At 43.3% G+C, this 21437-nt stretch overlaps 2 protein-coding genes across 2 annotated transcripts; both read left to right on the top strand.

The window, feature by feature from the left end:
- The first annotated feature begins 2910 nt into the window (after positions 1 to 2910).
- On the top strand, positions 2911 to 3762 carry LOC110289418 (seminal vesicle secretory protein 6). Its single transcript, XM_085828914.1, has 3 exons — positions 2911 to 2986; positions 3451 to 3497; positions 3586 to 3762. Exons 1-3 carry the CDS (start codon positions 2911 to 2913, stop codon positions 3760 to 3762), a joined length of 300 nt encoding a protein of 99 aa, XP_085685040.1.
- A 15463-nt stretch (positions 3763 to 19225) lies between these two features.
- Positions 19226 to 21179, top strand: LOC110286702 (seminal vesicle secretory protein 5). Its single transcript, XM_085828913.1, has 3 exons — positions 19226 to 19295; positions 20101 to 20439; positions 21020 to 21179. The coding sequence occupies exons 1-2, from the start codon at positions 19226 to 19228 to the stop codon at positions 20397 to 20399; spliced, it is 369 nt and encodes a 122-aa protein (XP_085685039.1). The 3' UTR covers positions 20400 to 20439; positions 21020 to 21179.
- Positions 21180 to 21437: the final 258 nt, after the last annotated feature.

Here is a 21437-nt window from a genome sequence, read left to right as displayed (position 1 = left end):
GAGTGTTCCTCTTTCTCCACATCCTCGCCAGCATCTGCTGTCACCTGGGCTTTTTATCTTAGCCATTCTGACTGGTGTGAGGTGGAATCTCAGGGTTGTTTTGATTTGCATTTCCCTGATGATTCTCTTTCTCTTTCTCTCTCTTTCTCCATCTCTCTCTTTCAATCAATCAAGCTCGCTCTCTCTCTCCATCTCTCTCTCTCTCTTTGTCTCTCTCTCTCTGCTTGTGTGTGTGTGTGTGTGTGTGTGTGTGTGTGTGTGTGCGCGCACACTTGTGTGCACACGCAAGATGAAAATACAGGTCTAATCTCATTTTTCTATATGTGAACCTACAGGTTTCCTGTCCAACACCTTCCATGACTCCCCAACTCCCTCTAAAACTTATAGCCTTTTTTAATTTATCTGATTAGATAGAGACGTAGACATAGACACAGACACAGACACAGACACAGACACAGACACAGACACAGACACAGACACAGACACAGACACAGACACAGACAGACACAGACACAGACACAGACACAGACACAGACACAGACACAGACACAGACACAGACACAGACACAGACACAGACACAGGCACAGGCACAGGCACAGACACAGACACAGACACAGTCACAGACACAGACACAGACACAGACACAGACACAGACACAGACACAGACACAGACACAGACACAGACACACACACAGACACAGACACAGACACAGACACACACACACACAGACACAGACAGACACAGACACAGGCACAGGCACAGACACAGACACAGACACAGACACAGACACAGACACAGACACAGACACAGACACAGACACACACACACACAGACATAGACACAGATACAACCTGATGAGGCCTAACCACCTGGTATTGGATAACTACTTAGAGGGCTCATTCCTGGGAAGGAATAATTTTCCCTCTCTCAGTATCCCCCTTACAAGTAAACATCTCTATTGGCAGTGTCCTTGTTCAGGTCTTTTTAAGCAGCCATGTTGTTGACATACCATGACTGAGACTGTCCTGCCGTTTACAGGAGACCCAGTCTCACAGCAGATTTTCCTGTCCTCTAGCCCTTACAGTCCTTCTGCCTCTCCTTGGCAGTGTTCACTGAGCCTTGGGTGTAGCGTTATATCATGGATGAGTCACTTGGAACTGAGCACCCCCAAGTCTCTGTGTGTTTACCAGTTGTGGATTTCTGAAATGGTCTCCATACATTGCAAGGAGCAGCTTTAATGAGGGGTGAGAATTACCATTATCTGACGGTATAAAGATAAGTACGTGGAATTCAGAATTCAGGTAGGACTCATGCTGGCTTAGGAGAGTGTCCACTGAAGGGTCTCCTCTAAGACCCACCCTCTCACTAGCCCGTGGTGGTTGGCTAGGTTTCCAGCATCAAGCATGATTGTTGAGTGGGCCTTAAGTCCATTTAGTCAGCCTTTGGTTATGGAAGGTAAAGATCTACTGCATCCTTAGGTATATTTTGCAGTGCCGGTCATTTCTGTGACTCATGGGCATTGCAGCAGGCAGTTCTTAGCAGCTTGCATGGCACATTTGTCTGGACTGCGTGCTTAGCTATGTTCATTGCCACCTATTCGTAATAGACAGGAAATGAAGACAACCCAAAAGCCAACTGGTAAATGGACAATGAAAATGTAGGGTATAGATGCTATGCAATACTAGTCAGGTGTAAGGAAAATGAAATCAGTAGGGACTGGAGAGATTGCTCAGTGGTTAAGAACACTGACTGCTCTTCCAGAGGTCCTGAGTTCAATTCCCAGCAACCACATGGTAGCTCATAACCATCTGTAATGAGACCTGGTGTGTCTGAAGACAGCTACAGTGTACTTGTATACATAAAATGAGTAGATCTTTTTAAAAGAAAGAAATCATAGAATTTATAGGTAAATAGGTGGAACTAGAAAACCCAGGCTCAGAAAGACAAATGCTATGTGAGTTCCCTTTGCTGTGGTTCCTAGCTCTGAATCTTCAGGTCAGAGTGTATGCCCGTGGGTAACCATAGAAATGAAGAAAGTAAACAAGATACAGTGTGAAGGAGCACTCGAGTGGGGACTGGAAGGATATAAAGGATAAAAGGAAACTTTAACTAGAGAGTAAGGCCAAAACAACACAAGAGATAAAGAAGAAAAAAAAATACCACTAAGATGTTTGAAAGACCCATGCAAAATTAGATTATTTTTATCTGTTCGTTTAAATGTTGTGTATGTATATATAGTCTAACTGAAGATACGCTGCTTGAGCTGACAATGATACCCCAAGTGTGATACACTATCCAACAAAGATACCAACACCAGGCACAAAAAGTTCACATTCAAGTTGTTGGTCGGAGGAGTCCAAGAGATGCACAAAACAATATAGGCTGTTGATATTGCTTTTGGTTGCCTCCAAGAGATTGAAAGACACATGCACTTCAACCACAGAGCTCCAGAGAGTCTAGCTGGGTCTGGTCTGAAAGCCTCTTCCCTGAAGACCTTGTTTTAGATGAGGGTTACTGTGAACTAAACAGAACATCAGAGTAATATGCAAGATGAGGCTTGTCAGTACTGTCTTGAAGGACATTGCATGTTGGATAATGAAGGCATTTGTCCTGAAGACTTCTGCAGCCTGCACTCTCTTCCCCACGCTGAACTGAGATATGTTCAGGAAGCAGAGAAGTCACCATGGGATGTTCTCGAAGTAAAGGGGAGATTCCTGGGCATGATCTGACCTTGTGTCCTTGGAGAGGTCCAGGGAACAGTACCAAGACTCCTACTGAGCAGGGAGAGGGACGCTGGCATTTGCTGATAAGAAAGGTCGTCTGCCTTCAAACCTGCAGGCAAGGCCAGGCAAGGGAATATATAAAGGAGAATCTCAGCTCCACTCTCAGCCAAGTCCTTCCTGGCAAGATGAGTCCCACCAGCTTCTTCCTCCTTACATTGCTCCTCGTTCTGGTGACAGAAACAGCTGCAAAGATGCCCCGTGGTGAGTGGCAATCTCGTTCTGTAGGAAAGATGTTTGAGAACAATGTTCTCAAAAGGGTCTGCCCAGAGTCTGCAGAATGCTGTCTCCCCAGGGCTTCTATCCCTGAAGGAAACTGAGTCTTTTCAAGACTTAAACCAGAACCTTATCGTGAATATCCGTGACTTGACAAGCAAATTGTTGGTAGCCGATGGTTGAGGGCTGAGGGGGAATGTTAGCATCTGCATCAGGTAGCATCCTCATTGTCAGGTGTGGAGAGCTGTTTGACAAGTAGATCACTGCAATTTCTAACTAGGCTAAAAAGTCAATGGCTTTATAAACAACAAAACAGCAACAGGGTACATCCCCAACCCAGGCCTAACAACCAGCGCTGCAGGGCAGGCTCTTGATGGAGTCCTGATGCACCACTGGTCCAGAGTACACAGAAAGAGGAATATAGAGAATGAGACATGCTTTTTTCTCAACAGAAAAGTTCTCGCAAGCAATTGAAGAGTTTTCTAGTGCAAGTTCTGAAGTAAGTATAGTGGGGGGTGGGGAGTAGGGGATCAAGTTCTACCCATGACAAACACGGCCAAAGTGAAAACTCATGGTGTCCCTTTAAGGCCAATAGTCCAAAAAGCATTGTCCATGAGGAAGTTTATGAGGAAAAGAAGTTTAAACGGAATATGGTCAATGGGGAAGCTGGGGAAGACAGGAAGAAAGCATCTGCAGGGGAAATAGAGCGGTCTTACTTGCGGAAAAAGGAGAAGCAACGGTTTGCACAAGAAATGGGTAAATAAAATGGCAACTAAGGAACTGAAAACCTGGACAGAAATGATGGTAAGGATCTTAGCAGGTATGGGGGAGGTCAACCCCAGTGTTAGAAGTTGTGGGACCATTGTGGGACTGAGCCCTACTATGCACACCAGGGAGCTGTGGACTACGGCCTTTGAGGAAGTATAGAACGCACCGCAGAGCAGAAACTGGTACCTGAGGTGTGACCGCGTCTTCAATTCCTACCCTTAGTGTGCTCTCAATGTTATTTCACTTGTGCTAGCCAACAAATAAACAATTCTGGATACAAACATCCCCTACAAGCATATCTATCAGGCGATAATACAAGCTTGTTGCTCCTTAGAATTTTGTTTGTCCTAAGTTGACTCATGGAACAGAGTGTTATAGTACTATTCTCTTCCCATGTCCACACGTCCCTGTTAGGATGTATTTATCCCTTTCAAAGACTATAGGTCCAATAATTAGCTTCAGTTTCCCTCTCAATAAAATAAGAAGTATAAAAAAGAAAAGTCCCTATTTGTGACATGCTATTGGAGAATAGCGGTGATAAAAACCACAAGAACAAGGGCACACACACACCCCCACCTTACCTTCTACCTGGCAGTGGCACACCTCACAGTCTGACCCCTCTCTCCCTAGGAGTCACACAGTGTCAATGAAGCTCCTCATGTCCTGAGGATGGAGACTTCCAGGAGGTCCCAGACGCCGTTCACGGATTTCTTTCATTTGGTTCTCAAACTTGTTTGTGAGATTCCTAACCCCGGTGGTTATGAGAAGACCCTCTTTCCAATAAAAAGACAACATTTTGCATCGTTAAATTTTGACTCTTGAAATCTCTTTATGCTGCCAAATTCAGGGACTGGGTGGGATTCCTGGAGTTAACGGTTTCACAATGAAGGAAGTGATCTTCCTGTGTCACCATCGTGAAGAGTATTCAAAACACTTCCCAAGCTCTGGAGAGAGATGCATCACTCAACAGAAGGCACTGGAATTTTATGAGTCACTGTACTCACCGATAACCCTAAATCTCTCCCTTGACACTCTTCCTGATTGAGTATTCAAAGTGGCAACCTAGGAAATGTCTGAAAGCATGTGTACCAATAGACCATGGCAAATTTTGGGTCCACTGGTTCCTCCAGTCCCAGCAGTCCACATCAGCACATCCTTGTACTTGGTCCAACTCTCTTGCTCATGGTAGATAGTCTTTAAAGATTCAATGACCCTAACATAATCTTCAAGGCTTTTCCCCACTTATTCCTCTATAGGTTTCAGTGTCTCTGGTTTTATGTGGAGTTCCTTGATCCACTTAGACTTGAGCTTTGTACAAGGAGATAAGAATGGATCAATTTGCATTCTTCTACATGATAACCGCCAGTTGGGCCAGCACCATTTGTTGAAAATGCTGTCTTTTTTCCACTGGATGGTTTTAGCTCCTTTGTCAAGATCAAGTGACCATAGGTGTGTGGGTTCATTTCTAGGTCTTCAATTCTATTCCATTGATCTACCTGTCTGTTGCTGTACCAGTACCATGCAGTTTTTTTTATCACAATTGCTCTGTAGTACAGCTTGAAGTCAGGCATGGTGATTCCACCAGAGGTACTTTTATTGTTGAGAATAGTTTTTGCTATCCTAGGTTTTTTTTAATTCCAGATAAATTTGCAAATTACCCTTTCTAACTATGTGAAGAATTGAGTTGGAATTTTGTTGGGGATTGCATTGAATCTGTGGATTGCTTTTGGCAAGATAGCCATTTTTACTATATTAATCCTGCCAATCCATGAGCATTGGAGAGCTTTCCATCTTCTGAGATCTTCTTCGATTTCTTTCTTCAGAGACTTGAAGTTCTTATCATACAGATCTTTCACTTTCTTAGAGTCATACCAAGGTATTTTATATTATTTGTGACTATTGTGAAGGGTGTTGTCTCCCATTGGAATGGTCTCACCTACCCTGCATGTGCCCTGGAAATACATTGCTTCTCTGGTTTCACAGTTTATAAATGGAGAGTCCTCTTCATTTATAAACTGCCCATCCGGAGAATACATTAATTTAAAGGGAGTGATGGTTTCATTTCAATCTCAATGTGTAGAGGCTGGGGAGCCACTTCGGATAATTTTAGAATAGATTCAACATGGTTTACATTGGGATAATGCATAATAGTTTAAGGAAGATGGCAAATATGTTCATCTTTGTAGCACTCAGGGTAGGGATATGTGCGAAGAGGGTTCTTTTAAGTACAGCCACTCTCACCCAAGACCTACCCCAACTCTTACTCTCCCATCCTTCCTCTCAAGTTCACTTTTTCTCCTCCTCATCTTCCCCTTCCTCATCTTCTTCTTCATCAGCATCATCACTGTCCTGCTCCTCCCACTCAACAACAATTGAGTCCAATCAGTGTCTCCTGTGTGCATGGTGATGGAGGACATCAGCCTACGGAAGAGCATGACCAACCTATTTCAAGAAATACTGTTGAAGAAAATGGACCCCTTCCCAGGGCGGCCATCAGCAGCCAATGGCTCCTCAGTTAGCTGTGCAACCCCCAAGCCCTATTCCTCTCTGTGCTCTACCGTTGGCTGGTTTGATCTAGTTGGCTTCTACTGGCAAGCACTGCTACCATGAAAACATGAAGCCACTGGTCCTTTCATGTCCAGAAGCTCGACACTATTATTTTATGCTATTATTTTATAGTAATATTCCAGGACCTCTTTCCAAAGCCTCACGCTCTTACCATCTTTCCACCCTCCTCAGTGATGTTTCATGAGGCTTAACAAGAGATGTGTCAGGGAGGGGCAACATTTATGCCCTGGTAAGCCACGGTGAACTTGCTCCCTATAATCAACTCCATATCAACACTTCCCATGCCTTCCAGTGCAAGCCTGTAGCCACTGTAGCCACTGTAGCCACTGCCCCAGCTTTGAATCCTTCTGCTGTGCCCATGTGCTGTGCCCTTTCCCTTCTGGGTCAGCTTGTCCTCTCTGACTTGAAATTTTGACATTCTTAAAGTGTTTCTACTTCCATATTTAGTGCTTGTTTGCATGCCCACACACTAATTCAGACCTTTCTGTTTACAAAAATGTTTGAAATCCACTCATTATATAATACTGGAATATGACAAGCTTATTATATGGAAGATAATGGTATCTCTGCAAATGAAAGTAAAAATGTATGTCATATGTGAAGATAGTAATACATCATGAGCCAATAGAGGTTTGTTTTAAATTAACCTAAATGGGTTATTTTTAATTAGTATTTTAATTATTAAATTTACATGTGTGTGTATGTGAATATTGAGTACATAATTTTACCTCCTAGTATTACTAGATGTTAACCATGAGTGGTCTTAGCATGACTATCTGAGTGCAAGGTAGATTGGTAACCAGTTCCGGCCAAGAGTCATCACCATGGCTTGAGCGGTTTCTCTATTGGTTTCTCTTCAGATGCCTCCTAAGATCGAGAGGTTCCTACTGCAGACAACAGGCCATGTCCTGTTGTGTGATACATTTTGGAACCAGGAATGAAAGGCAGAAAGAAAGTAAATATTTGTATGCCATTGCTACTGGATGCTGACTGCCAGCTGTACACTTCAAGCCTCTGTGAGGAATTCCAGTGACATTTAAGTTTCCTTAATCATGACAGTTAGACCGACGTTCATAATTCTGTTGCAGTTTCAGCCTTCCTCTCCAATATTACTCAGTAATCAGAAGTGAGTTATAAATTGCTGAGATGCCATTAAAAATCCCAGGAAACTTGACATTCTCTAGCATTCTGATGCACCTGAGGCTTAGAGAGAGCAGGGAACTTAGCCTCTTCCTTCCTTGTCCATGGAGAGTACAGATTTGGTCTGCTGTGATTTCCTGAAATCTAGAAGAGAGTCAGAACACAGGGTGCTTTGTAGTAGCAGGGAGGTGGAGACTCGGTGGAGATAAAGGTCATGCCTCCCTGCCCAGGTACACAGTCTCCTAGGTAAGCAAGACCAGGTCCAGATGGGATCCAAAGACAGTGGACATTTGGTCTAAGGCCATGTTTCCCAGAGGCCCTCATAAAACTGGTGATTCTGCCAGAAGTTCTTTTATTGTTGAGAATAGTTTTCACTACCCTGGGCTTTTTGTTATTCCAGATGAGTGTGCAAATTGCCCTTTCAAACTCTGTGAAGAATTGAGTTGGAATTTTGATGGGAATTGCATTGGATCTATAGATTCCATTCGGCAAGATGGCCATTTTTACTGTGTTAATCCTGCCAGTCCATGAGCATGGGAGATCTTTCCATCTTCTGAGATCTTCAATTTCTTTCTTCAGAGACTTGAAGCTCTTGTCATACAGATCTTTCACTTTCTTAGAGTTACACCAAGATATTTTATATTATTTGTGACTATTGTGAAGGGTGTTGTTTCCCCAATTTCTTTCTCAGCCTGTTTACCCTTTGAGTAGAGGAAGGCCACTGATTTGTTTGAGTTAATTTTATATCCAGCCACTTTGCTGAAGCTGTTTATCAGGTTTAGGAATTCTCTGGTGGAATATTTGGGGTCACTTATATATACTATCATTATCATCTGCAAATAGTGATATTTTGACTTCTTCCTTTCCAATTTGTATCCCTTTGGTGTCCTTTTGTTGTCAAATTGTTCTGGCTAGGACTTCAAGTACTATATTGAATAGGTAGGGAGAAAGTGGGCAGCCTTGTCTAGTCCCTGATTTTAGTGGGATTGCTTTGAGTTTCTCTGCATTTAGTTTGATGTTGGCTACTTGTTTGCTGTATATTGCTTTTATTATGTTTAGGTATGGGCCTTGAATTCCTGATCTTTCCAAGACTTTTATCATGAAGGGGTGTTGGATTTTGTCAAATGCTTTCTCAGTATCTAATAATATGATCATGTGGCTTTTTTCTTTGATTTTGCTTATATAGTGGATTATGTTGTTGGGTTTCCATATATTGAACCATCCCTGCATCCCTGGGATGAAGCCTACTTGATGATGATGGATGGTTGTTTTGATGTATTCTTGGATTCAGTTTGCAACAATTTTATTGAGTAATTTTGCATTGATATTCATAAGGGAAATTGGTCTGAAGTTCTCTTTCTTTGTGGGGTCTTTGTGTAGTTTAGGCATCAGAGTAATTGTGGCTTCATAGAATGAATTGGGTAGTGTTCCTTCTTTCATTCTTTGTGGAATAGTTTGAAGAGTATTGGTATTAGGTCTTCTGAGAAAGTCTAATAGAACTCTGCACTAAACCCATCTGGTCCTGGGCTTTTTTGGAGGGGGGGAGACTATTAATGACTGCTTCTATTTCTTTAGGGGTTATGGAACTGTTTAGATGGTTTATCTGATCCTTATTTAACTTTGGTACCTGGTACTGTCTAGAAAAATTTCCATTTCATCCAGATTTTCCAGTTTTGTTGAGTATAGGCTTTTGTAGTAGGATCTGATGATATATATTTTTTTAATATATAGCAGAGGATGGCCTTGTTGGACATCAAGGAGAAGGGAGGCCTTTGGTCCTGTGAAGGCTCAATGCCCCAGTGTAGGGGAATGCCAGGACAGGGAAGCAGGAGTGGGTGGGTTGGTGAGGGGAGTGATATAGGGGGTTTTTGGAGAGGAAACCGGGAAAGGGGATAACATTTGAAATGTAAATAAAGAAAATATCTAATAAAAAATGAAAGGAAAAAAAAAGCCTGAGCTAGACATCTTCTGTAACCAGGCAACTGATACTAGTGAGAAAGGGATCCCAACCCAGCCACAAAACCTTCGACCTATAATCTATTCTGCCTGCAAGATATGCTGTAGTAGTGGAGGCACAGAACTTGTGAGTGTGGCCATGACTGATCTAATTTGAGGGCCATGCCATGAAATGGAGCCAATGTCTGACACTGCCTGGATGTCCATTCCTGGAACTAGAGGTTAGATAGCTCAGAGATCTAGAATAGGGGAAAAAAAGTCAATGAAATGATGTCTAATGATATTCTGCTATATTCATAGATTGGTATCTAGCCCAATCATCATCAGAGATACTTTCTCTGGCAGCTGATTAGAGACAATGCAGAGACCCACAGCCAAACATCAGCCCCCTCTTCTCAGAGTTCAGGGAACCCCATAGAAGAGGGGGAAGAGGCACCAGGACATCAAGGACAGACACTAGGAGAACACAGCTTACAGAAATAACTAATCAGGACCCAGGGTCTTACAGAAGCTGAAGCTGCAGTCACAGAGCCTGCAGGGATCTGTGCTAAGTCATCTGCAAATATGCTATGGTTATTAGTTTGGTGGTTTTGTAGACCTCTTAAGAGTGGGAGTGAGGTATCTCGGACTCTTTTGCTTGCTGATGGAACCCTTTTCCTTTTATGAGTTGCCTCTCTCAAGCCCTGATGTGCCAGTTTGTGCCTAGTCTTATTGTCACTTGTTATGCTGTGTTCAGTGATGTACTTGCAAGGCCTGCACTCTTCTCATGTGAAACAGAGGAGTGGCTCTATAGAAGAGAGGAAGGGACTCGGGGAAGTGCAGGGAGGGAAAAGTGTGGTTGGAAGGCATTGTATGAGAGAAGAATTTGTTTAAATCTAAGTTTTACATTAAACTTGTATCTTACAAACTATGAAGAAGAAGAAGAAGAAGAAGAAGAAGAAGAAGAAGAAGAAGAAGAAGAAGAAGAAGAAGAAGAAGAAGAAGAAGAACAACAAGAAGAACAAGAAGAACAAGAAGAACAAGAAGAACAAGAAGAAGAACAAGAAGAACAAGAAGAACAAGAACAAGAAGAACAAGAACAAGAAGAACAAGAACAAGAAGAACAAGAAGAAGAAGGAGGAGGAGGAAGAGGAGGAGGAGGAGGAGGAGAAGGAGAAGGAGAAGGAGAAGGAGAAGAAGAAGAAGAAGAACAAGAAGAAGAAGGAGGAGGAGGAAGAGGAGGAGGAGGAGGAGGAGGAGGAGGAGAAGGAGAAGGAGAAGAAGAAGAAGAAGAAGAAGAAGAAGAAGAAGAAGAAGAAGAAGAAGAAGAAGAAGAAGAAAGAAAGAAAGAAAGAAAGAAAGAAAGAAAGAAAGAAAGAAAGAAAGAAAGAAAGAAAGAAAGAAAGAAAGAAAGAAAGAAAATGAAAATGTTCTACAGGCTTGAGTATAGCCTAATCTTAGGGAGGACTTTTCTCAATCGAAATTCCCTCCTCTCAAATGACTCTAGCCTATGTTAAATCAACATAAAATTAGCCAATACAAGGCCATGTTACAAAAAGCAATCTACATATTCGATGCAATTTCTATTGAAATTCTAAAACAATTATTCCCAGAAATTGAAAAAAACAGTCAACTTCATATAGAAACACACACACACACAATAGAATAGCTAAAACAATATTGAATAAAAAACAATTTCTGGAGTTATCATCATCCAAGATTTCAAATTTTATTATAAAGCTATAGTAAAAAAAACCAAAAAAACAAAAAACAAAAAAACAGCAGCCAGGCAGTGGTGGTGCACGCCTTTAATCCCAGCACTTGGGAGGCAGAGGCAAGCAGATTTCTGAGTTCAAGGCTAGCCTGGTCTACAGAGTGAGTTCCAAGACAGCCAGGTTTACTCAGAGAAACCCTGTTTTGAAAAAAACAAACAAACAAAAAACCAAAAACAAAACAAAAAATCCAGCATGGTGTTCACATAAAAACAGACATGTTGATAAAATGAATCTAAGTGTAGATCCAGACATAATTTCACAGACCAGCCAACACCTGGTTTTTGAAAGAGAGACCAACGGTACATGGGGAGAAAAGTCAGCATCTTCAACAAATGGGGTTGGTCAGGCTGTGTGGCTGCATGTAGAAAAATGAAAATTAATCCGTATCTATTACCCTGTGCAAAACTCAACCCCAAGGACCTCAACATTAGGCCTGATACCCTGAATCTGATAGAAGAGAAAATGAGGAGTAAGCTTGAACGCGTTGACACAGGAGAAGACTTTCTGAACAGGACGCTGGCAGCTCAGCCACTGAGACCAACAATTAACGAATGGAACCTCGTGAACTGAAAAGCTTCTGTAAAGCAAAGGGCAACATTATTGGAGCGAAGTGGGAGACTAGAAAATGGAAAAAGACATTTACTAGGTATGCATCCGATAGAGGGTTAGTATCTAGACTATATAAAGAACTAAAGAAACCTGAACACCAAGAAAACAAATCAACTAAAAACAGAGTATAGAGGTACACCGGTAATTCTCAAAATAAGAAATCTTGGACACATATCCTAAGGACTTTATCCTACTGCCCAGAGACTTATTCATCCACGTTCACTGCTGCTCTGTTCATAAAAGTCAAATCTGGAAACAGCTAGATGTCTAGCCATTGATAATGGATGATGAAAATGTGGTACATCTACACACTCAAGTATTGTTCAACTAGTAAGAAAAACGAAATTACAAAATTTGCCATAAATGCATAGAGCTAGAAAAAAATCATTCTGAGTAAAATAACCCAGACCAAAAGACAAATATTGTACGTTTTCTATTATATGTGGACTTTGTCTTTTAAGCTTTCAATATGTAGGCTTTAATCCAAAAAGACCACAGACATTAGTTACCTCATAAGGGACCACAGGGAAGGAGGAGACCTTCCAAGGAAGGGGAAATGGAATACAGTGTCCTAAGGAGGTAAGGGGGATCTGAAGAGATGGCTAAGCTGTGGTAGGCAAGACCCACAACCAAAAAGGCAAGACAAGTGGGAAACTGAATGTAAGGGTTAAATGGGGAGGAAGATGAAAGGGCAACGTGAAGAAGGGACTATTGGAAGGGATAATGAACACTAAAGCCTTAGCAAAGCCATATGGAAACCTACTACTGTTGAAGCTTCCAAAATTTATACATGCAGGAAGGAAATTTAAATGAAATCACCATATGTGGTGGTTTGAATACATTTGTCCCAGGGAGTGGCAGTATTTGGATGTGTGGCCTTGTTGGAGCAGGTGTGGCCTTGTTGGAGTAGGAATGTCACTGTGGGCATAGGCTTTAAGATCCTCATCCTAGCTGCCTGGAAGTCAGTCAGATGAAGATGTAGAACTCTCAGCTCCACCTCCACCATGCCTGCCTGGATGCTGCCATGTTCCTGCTTTGATGATAATGGACTGAACCTATGAACCTATAAGCCAACCCCCAATTAAATGCCCTTATAAGAGTTGCTTTGGATGCTCATAGGCATCCATTGGACTGAGAACAGGGTCACCAATGGAGGAGCTAGAGAAAGGACCCAAGGAGCTGAAAGGGTTTGCCAGCCCCATAGGAAGAACAACAATATGAACCAACCAGTACCCCCAGAGCTCCCAAGAACTAAACTACCAACCAAAGAGTACACATGGAGGGACCCATGGCTCCAGCCACATATGTAGTAGAGGATGGCCTTGTCGGGCATCAGTAAGAGGAGAGGCCCTTGGTCCTGTGAAGACTCAATGCCCCAGTGTAGGGGAATGCCAGGACAGGGAAGTGGGTAGGTTAGTGAGCAAGGGAAGGGGAGATGGGATGGGGAGGTTGGAGAGGAAACGAGTAAAGGGGATAACATTTAAAATGTAAATAAAGAAATTATCTAATATATATATATATATATTCTCCATATATTTTTTTTAAATATGAAGAGAGGGAGAAACAGAGACAGAGAGAGACAAAGAGACAGAAAGACAGAGTTGCTTTGGTCATGGTGTCAGTTCACAGCAGTAAAACCCTAACTAAGACACCATATAATGGGGTAAACAATGCCCCAATTAGACATCTTATGCCACCAGATAAATCTTCCGGTGCCAGGAGTAGGTTACATCTTGTTGTTATACACACACACACACAGAGGCATCACAATGACTATTGACTAACCTTCATAACCCAACAGAATGCCCTATTGTTAAAAACACCGCTTACTTACATCATTGAACATGAAGAAATTGGTCTGGTTCCCATCCAGAAGCTTCATCCCTCCTGACTAGTGCTCGTGGTGCTGGAAGGTACTCTGTGCACAACTAGAGGATACATGTCATCATCACCATCACCCAGCTAGACTCTGCAACCTACAACAGAGCCCTGTCTGCAAAACATTCTGATGCAATAGTGGCAGAAATGTATGGTAGTAACCAACCACTTCTGTGGGACTTTAATGCCCACTCCATGAGATGGAACCCACATCTGACACTGCTTAACTGGCCAAGAACCTGGGAACACATAGGCTATGATGGGTCTAGGTGAAAACTTACTACTGTTATTATGCTAAGAGAACATAGCAATAAAGGAGTTCCTGAGGGCATATTACCATACCTATAGACCAGCCCCTCCCTCACTCAGTCCTCATCAGAGAATCTTCTACTTACAGAAGATTAGAACTAAGACAATGACCCACAATTGGACAATGTTCGTATGGTACAAGACTATGGGGCACTAAGCCCTAAATGGGTGTCTTTATCAGAACCCTATGCTCGAGGCTCAGGAATCTATGTTGAAGAAGATGTGGAAAGATTCTAAGAGACAGAGATAATGAATGACTCCAAAGACACTGTCTTCCAAACACAACAGGGTTGGTACACATATGGTCTTGCAGAGACTATAGCAGCATGCACAAGGCCTGCACAGATTCAAGCCAGATGGGGTTCCAGCACGGAGAAGGGAGAGTGGACAGGGGATCCCACCCCTAACCAAAAAGCTGTTTGCAATTGGTACCTGGTTATAAAGGGAAAACCAGTTTTCTGTAATGAGGTGTAATTGGCTATAGCAACCACAGTCTAGAGCAGATCCCTTATTTAGGACAGTTTGTCAACAGTAAAACTCCAGTAAAACACACAGTGTGTGTGTGTGTGTGTGTGTGTGTGTGTGTGTGTGTGTGTGTGTTGATACATTCATTTGGTTTTTAGTATTTTTTGTGTTGGGGGGTCTATTTTGTGATTTTGTTTTTGTTTTTGTTTTTTTTTTTTCTGAGAAAAAAAGGGAGAAAGAGAACTAGGAGAGACAGACAGACAGACAGACAGACAGAACCAGAAGTTGGGTGGATAAGAAGGTGAGATGGATTTGGAAAGACATAGAGGAGGAAAAGGAATATAATCAAAATACATTGTATGAAAAATAATTTTACCTAATAAAAAAAGTAAAAAAAGAAAGAAAAAAAGAAAAAAATTAAATAATTCTCATGAAATATATATATAATATACATGTATGTATATATACATGTATGTACATACAAATATGTATAACCTAATATATATATACATGTATGTACATACAAATATGTATAACCTAATAAATCTAGTGGTGTTGCTCATATATATGTGTCTATTTATGGCTGAACACCTTGGATTGTGTAACCTCTCAGGGATCTTGTGCATAGGGAAAAAGCTGGCTCTCCCTCTCTCAGCAGGTTTTGATTGTCTTCCTCTAGCATGGAACTTCATGAAATCTTCCTCATTCGTGTTGTGCTGGTGACAGCTGCTAGAATTACGCAGGTCTTGTTTAGGCAGCCACAATGTCCTGATTTCACGGACACAATCTCCCTGTCATATCTAAAAGACACTTTCTTGTTGGGAAAAAAATAAGGGGGGGGCTCTGGGGAGGCCCTGGGGAAGAAGGGGAAGGAAAGGGCACTGGCTTTAACTACATAGTACACTGGCTCAGCACTCCTGGTGCTGACAGTCAAACTGTGTGCCATTACTTGTTTTCAAAACAATTATACAGCAAGTTTTACTTATGCACCCAACTGGAACCAATAGAAGCATCTGCTTATATGTGTTTGTCTCCACCTCCTGGGTTGCTGCTCCTGGGTTACTGGCTCTTGCTCTCCTTCTGATGAAGGCTTATTTTAATGAGTTCTTTATCAATATTCCAGCATAACACTGTGTTCTGCAATTTCTGGACCTTTTTTTTGTTGTTGTTTTTTTTCAAATACGTTCCCTGGATTTTATCTGAGCCTTTTGCACAGTAGATAACATAACAGATTAATTCTTTAATCTGAAAATGCAATTAAGCCTATCAGGTACACACTTTAACAATCTGTCTCTGCATGGAGCAGATCCTGGAGGTTTTCCAAAAGAAAAGAAGGAAGAGGAGGAGGGGGAGAAGGGGGGGGTAGAGTGGAGGTATGCAGGCCCAAGAAACAATGTCATATCGGGAGGGTTCCAGTGTGATCTCCTAAGAGCTCTGCTGGAGGAGGAATCAGTACCCTAAGAAAGAGAGAACCATCATAGCAGGGCCACATAAGGGCCACAGTCAATGATACGTTACTTTCATTTGTTTTCTTTTCCTAAAGCCACGCTTCTCCTTTCTTTCCCCTCACCTTGAACACCACGTTCCCTTAGCAGATTCGAATTTAGGATGAGAGAAAAGGAAATAAACTCTACGGTCTCTTCCCTTCAGAAGAGCTCCTGTTGAGGCCACACCCAGGCCCCTTGCAGGGATGGTCTTCCCTTCTCCCCTGTTGTGCCCACAGCACGGACTCCATACCTAGATGGAAAGACACGGCAGCCTGAAAGCTTCAGGGTGGGCACCTGACTACAGAAATGCAGACTTCCACACAAGTGTGAAATCCTCACTTTGATTCCAACTTACATATTTCACTCACTTTAGACCGTGTGGAGAACATTCTCAAGAAAACATTGTAAGGGCAGCTGGTTGAAGCCATCATGGGGAGTTCTCCCCCTCACAAAATATGCTCTTCAGAAACTAGGGATGGGGTGGGGACCATTGTGTGAGGAGTAGTAATGAAGGAAAGACGGGAGAAATGAGAAATACCTGGGGGGGGGCTCTAACTAGGGAGGAGGGAGGAGATGCATACAGCAGAGGTGGGGTGAGGGTAATGTAAGTGTAAAGGTGTTTGAAAAGCTCTTAAAGAACTATACTGTTAATGATCGATGTAAAAAGTCATGTGACTCGGTGTATAAATGCAGATATACACTCTAAATGGAATCTTCTGACAGTTGTCCCCAAAAGCCATACACTGCTTAACAAAGAACTCCAACACCAGTCAGGAGAAACTTTCTTTTGACTTCTTGATCAGGGCTGTCCAAGGAACTCCCTAAACATTATAGGGTCTCGCTGCTGTCTTTGGTTTCTCCCAGACACTTGGAAGGTCAATCGCTATCGCTGAAGACAACACACATTTCAGACACGGGGCTTAAAATCCCCTGAGCTGGAACTGACCCGAAAGCCTCCTTCCTGAGGTCAAGTTTTCATGGTATGAAAGTGTCATGCAAGCTTCCAAAGGAATGAGGCAAAAAAAAAAAAAACAAAAAACAAAAAACAAAAAAACAGTCTTACCCAGGATGGTGATGTGTATTAACCACCACAATGACCAGAAGGCAAGATTACCCTAAGGGCAGGAGAGCATCCATAACTGGGCAGTCACCAAAGGCTATCTAACTGGACTCAAGACCCACTCAACTAGACAGAATCACGACTCATACCAGAAACTTAGAGTCCTTACCCCACTCAAGGAAACTTCTCTTTGCAACAGACAGAGAACATTCCAAAAAACCACAACTACCCAGAATGCAAGTGGGGAGCCCAGTCCCTACTGATGCCTACAGCGCAACCCTTACACCCAAGCTCCAGTATCACTTTGGAAGAGTTGGCAGGAAGATTGTAAGACACAAATACACAGAGCGTTTGCTGTGAGCTTGCATCTTCTAGAGATGTCAGAAGCTACCCCCACACAGTCTCATGAGCACGTCGACCTAAGCGTGAGCTGAACAGCACAAAAACGGTAGGCATACCAAAGTGGACAGGGGAAAGGCCGTGAGGCCCCAACCCTAGACAAAGAACCTCAGGCATGCAAGGAGTACTAGGACCCGGAGAAATCGTTTTCCTCAGGGAAAAGCATCCTAGTTGCTTATGCAATGCTAAGTGCTCAGAACTGGAAAGATATACATACTAGTAACATCATAGAGGCTGGACAGGTTGTAGTAGCGTATTTAGGGACATGGATATAATGACAATTAATGAATAAATAGGCCATGTAATTGAGAGAGAGCAAGAAAGATATATGAGAAGCCTTGGAGGAAGGAAAGGGAAGTGGGACATGAGGTAATTATATCAGAGTCTCAGAAAAATCATTTATAAGAGAGATCAATGGAGTAAAAAGAATAGTATTTAGAAACCAAACTTCCAAAAAAATTTTTTTAAATTATGCTATTGTTACACATACAGCTTACCACCTAAATCTTACTGATCTATAGGTATATGGAAATAACTATAATATTACATGTAAAAAGCAAGCAAACAAACAAACAAAAACAGGCCGAGCAAACCATTGGAGCACGCCAGTAAGCAGTGGTACACAGCATCTGCTTCACTTCTTGTCGCTAGGTGACTACTAGAGTTTCTGTTCTCATATCGTTCATTATAGAGTGTAAGGTAAAAGATGAAATAAACCCTTTCCTTCCCCCAGGTCTCTCTCTCTCTCTCTCACACACACACACACACACACACACACACACACACACACTCACACAAACACACACACACACACACACAATTCTGCAGGTAGATGTCACGATGAAAACCTGTGAAGGAATCAGCCAGCATTCTTTCTTGCATTCCCAATACTCATTCCCCTGGTCATTCACAATAGCAGAGTCTCCACTCCTCTTCAAACGTCTCAACCTCTCTCCTCATACTCCAGGGAGCAGATCTTTTCCTCTCCCTCCACCACACATGCAAACATTTGAGAAGAGCATTGCTGTCCATCCTCCAGCTAAAAACACAACAAAACCTACTGGTCTGCTGACATCAAGGTTAGTAGAATTCACTGAACATGTAAGAAAGCGACAGTTCCTGGGTTGAGCCAACATTAAGTGTGGAAGAACACTGGACACATGTCAATAATTAGAATTATAAATTTCATGTCTACATTCAGTGTTCGTGTCTCTCCTTTTTTTTTTCTTTTTATCTACTTATTTTTATGAGTCCATTCTGCAGTGTTCAGGACTAAAGGAAAGACCCCACTACTGTAAGATGAAGGCTCTGTTAGGGAGATCCTCTAGGGGCTGTTCAAACTCCCTTTCTTTGGGTACTTCTTAGCACCATCTCTCCCTGGGTCCTTCCACCCCTATGTTCACCCCTTTTCAAATAGAAGCTCTGTGCATGAGGGCTGTTCTGAGAACACAAGCTCAGGGCAGTGTCTGTGACTGATTTCAGTGATGCTGTGTTGGAAGAGCTATCGTGCTAGGGAATGAAGGCCTGATCAAGTCCTGAAGACTTCTGCAGCCTGCACTCTCTTCCCCACGCTGAACTGAGATATGTTCAGGAAGCAGAGAAGTCACCATGGGATGTTCTCAAAGTAAAAGGGGAGATTCCTGGGCATGATCTGACCTTGTGTCCTTGGAGAGGTCCAGGGAACAGTACCAAGACTCCTACTGAGCGGGGAGAGGGAAGCTGGCATTTGCTGATAAGAAAGGTCGTCTGCCTTCAAACCTGCAGGCAAGGCCAGGCAAGGGAATATATAAAGGAGAATCTCAGCTCCACTCTCAGCCAAGTCCTTCCTGGCAAGATGAGTCCCACCAGCTTCTTCCTCTTTACATTGCTCCTCGTTCTGGTGACAGAAGCAAGGGGGGCCCGTGGTGAGTGGCAATTTCGTTCGGTAGGAAAGATGTTTGAGAACAATGTTCTCAAAAGGGTCTGCCCAGAGTCTGCAGAATGCTGTCTCCCCAGGGCTTCTATCCCTGAAGGAAACTGAGTCTTTTCAAGACTTAAACCAGAACCTTACCGTGAATACCTGTGACTTGACAAGCAAATTGTTGGTAGCCAATGGTTGAGGGCTGAGGGGGAATGTTAGCATCTGCATCAGGTAGCATCCTCATTGTCAGGTGAGAAGGGCTGTTTGACAAGTAGATTGTTGCGGCCTGCCCGCAGTCCACAACACGAACGGTTCAACTGAGAATGGCAGTTCGCTGAAAAGAGAGGAATCTAGACGGGGCGGAAGAAAGAATGGAGCTAAGACAAATCCTGATCAAAGCTCAATTTTACTATTTTCAGACACCCAGTTATAAAGGAAGGGGGAGGGAACCCAACTTCCCGCCAAGTAACTCAGGGTCCAGTAGCAGGACGAACACATGTGTGCCTCCAGGCAGCAAAGGCAGGTTCCAGCAGTAGGTAGGCGTGACAGGACGAATGAGCCGGTAGCTCCACCTTTGAGCAAGCAAGTTCCAGGCTGGGGGAAGGGAGGCCACAGTAGATCACTGCAATTTCTAACTAGGCTAAAAAGTCAATGCTTTATAAACAACAAAACAGCAACAGGGTACATCCCCAACCCAGGCCCACAACCAGTGCTGCATGGCAGGCCCTTGACAGAGTCCTGATGCACCACTGACCCAGAGTACACAGAAAGATGGACATAGAGAATGAGACACGCTTTTCTCTCAACAGAAAGGTTCTCGCAGTCTTTGGAAGACCCTTCTAGTAGTCACATGGGTATAAAGATTCGGGCGGGAGGCAGCGGATCAGGTTCTGCCATGGAGGAATACAGCGTAAGTGAGAACTCTTGGAGTAAGTTTAAATCAAAGCGTCCGAGCAGCATCAGCAGCGAGAGCTTCCACGAGGAAAGCAGTAGCAGCAGCGAAATAAGTAGTTCCGGCCGCCATTTCGGTCTCAAAATGAGAGGATCTCAAGCAGGAGGAGGAATGAGTTCCTTTAAAACCAGGGTCAAGAGCCGGATAAGCAAATAACGTGTTCCCTGGCCATCTGAAGACTAGAGCCAGTATGCAGGTAAGTGGATCACCGGGGTGAGGGGTTAGAAGCTATGCATACCTATTCCCTGGGGGCATTGTGGGATTCTGCACACCCGGAACGTTGCTGTGTGGGGAAGCAGGGAGAGCCCCTGGCAGAGCACACAATGATGCCTGAGCTGTGACTGTCCTGAGGTCCTAGCCTCAGTGCGTGTCATCCCCAGGGTTCTGCGCAGTCTAGCGAGCGATCAAATCAAGCACGCACCACCTGGGCAAAGCCTATGTGCGAGCTTATAATGGAATCTTGTCGCCTCTTGTGCTACGCTTGGTGGAAGTTCATTTCATGGTTATGGTAGTACCAAATGTTGTGGTCTGTGGCATCTCCTCATGTCTACACAGCGCTGTTAGGAGCAGTGATCTCTTCCCAGGGCTATGGCTTCCAAGAATTACCTTTCTCTCCCTTGTCAACAAAAGAAAGAGAAATGTTTCTGCTTGTGACACACCAGAGATGAAATATAGCAGTGGCCTGCAGTAAAGGGAGCCACAGAGCCCAGGGACCTGCACCATGTCACCCCTCCACTTTTCCCTGTCCTCCCTCACAGGTTGTCCTTGTTCCCTAGGTGTCACTGAACTGAGAGAAGCCGGTGATGTCTTCAGGATTCACGCTTCCATGGGGCCTAGAAACAGCCCGGGCCTCCCACGTCCTCCTTGTGTTTGTTTTCTTAAAGATTCCTAAACCTGACAATGTTCAAATTCCACCTTTTCAATAAAAAGATACTATTCTGCATCATTATCTCCTGAAATCTCTTGCTTCTGCAGCACAGGGGCTGGGTGGGATTCCTAAAATGACCAGTTCTGCAATTAACAGAAGTGCCCTTCCTTCTTGTGCCAGTAGAGTGAATTGTATTTAGAGACACATTTCCTAGACACTGGATAGAAACTCGTTATTCAGTAGGAGGCAGGGTAACTCTGCCGGTCACTGCGTGTACCACTAATGCTAAGCCTCTTCTTAGTGGAGCTTCACACTGGTAACCTAGG

Source organism: Mus caroli, unplaced genomic scaffold, assembly GCF_978045245.1.
Source record: "Mus caroli unplaced genomic scaffold, Mus_caroli_1 scaffold_2, whole genome shotgun sequence".
In the NCBI taxonomy this organism is placed as follows: Eukaryota; Metazoa; Chordata; class Mammalia; order Rodentia; family Muridae; genus Mus; species Mus caroli.
This window is presented reverse-complemented; position numbering and strand designations above follow the sequence as displayed.

Excerpts from the sequence above, each read along its gene's own strand:
- LOC110289418 (XM_085828914.1), top strand. The coding sequence starts at position 2,911 with ATGAGTCCCACCAGCTTCTTCCTCCTTACATTGCTCCTCGTTCTGGTG. Across the intron at positions 2,987-3,450 it reads AGCTGCAAAGATGCCCCGTG|AAAAGTTCTCGCAAGCAATT; the intron begins GTGAGTGGCAAT and ends TTTTCTCAACAG. Across the intron at positions 3,498-3,585 it reads TTTCTAGTGCAAGTTCTGAA|GCCAATAGTCCAAAAAGCAT; the intron begins GTAAGTATAGTG and ends TGTCCCTTTAAG.
- LOC110286702 (XM_085828913.1), top strand. The coding sequence starts at position 19,226 with ATGAGTCCCACCAGCTTCTTCCTCTTTACATTGCTCCTCGTTCTGGTG. Across the intron at positions 19,296-20,100 it reads AGAAGCAAGGGGGGCCCGTG|AAAGGTTCTCGCAGTCTTTG; the intron begins GTGAGTGGCAAT and ends TTCTCTCAACAG.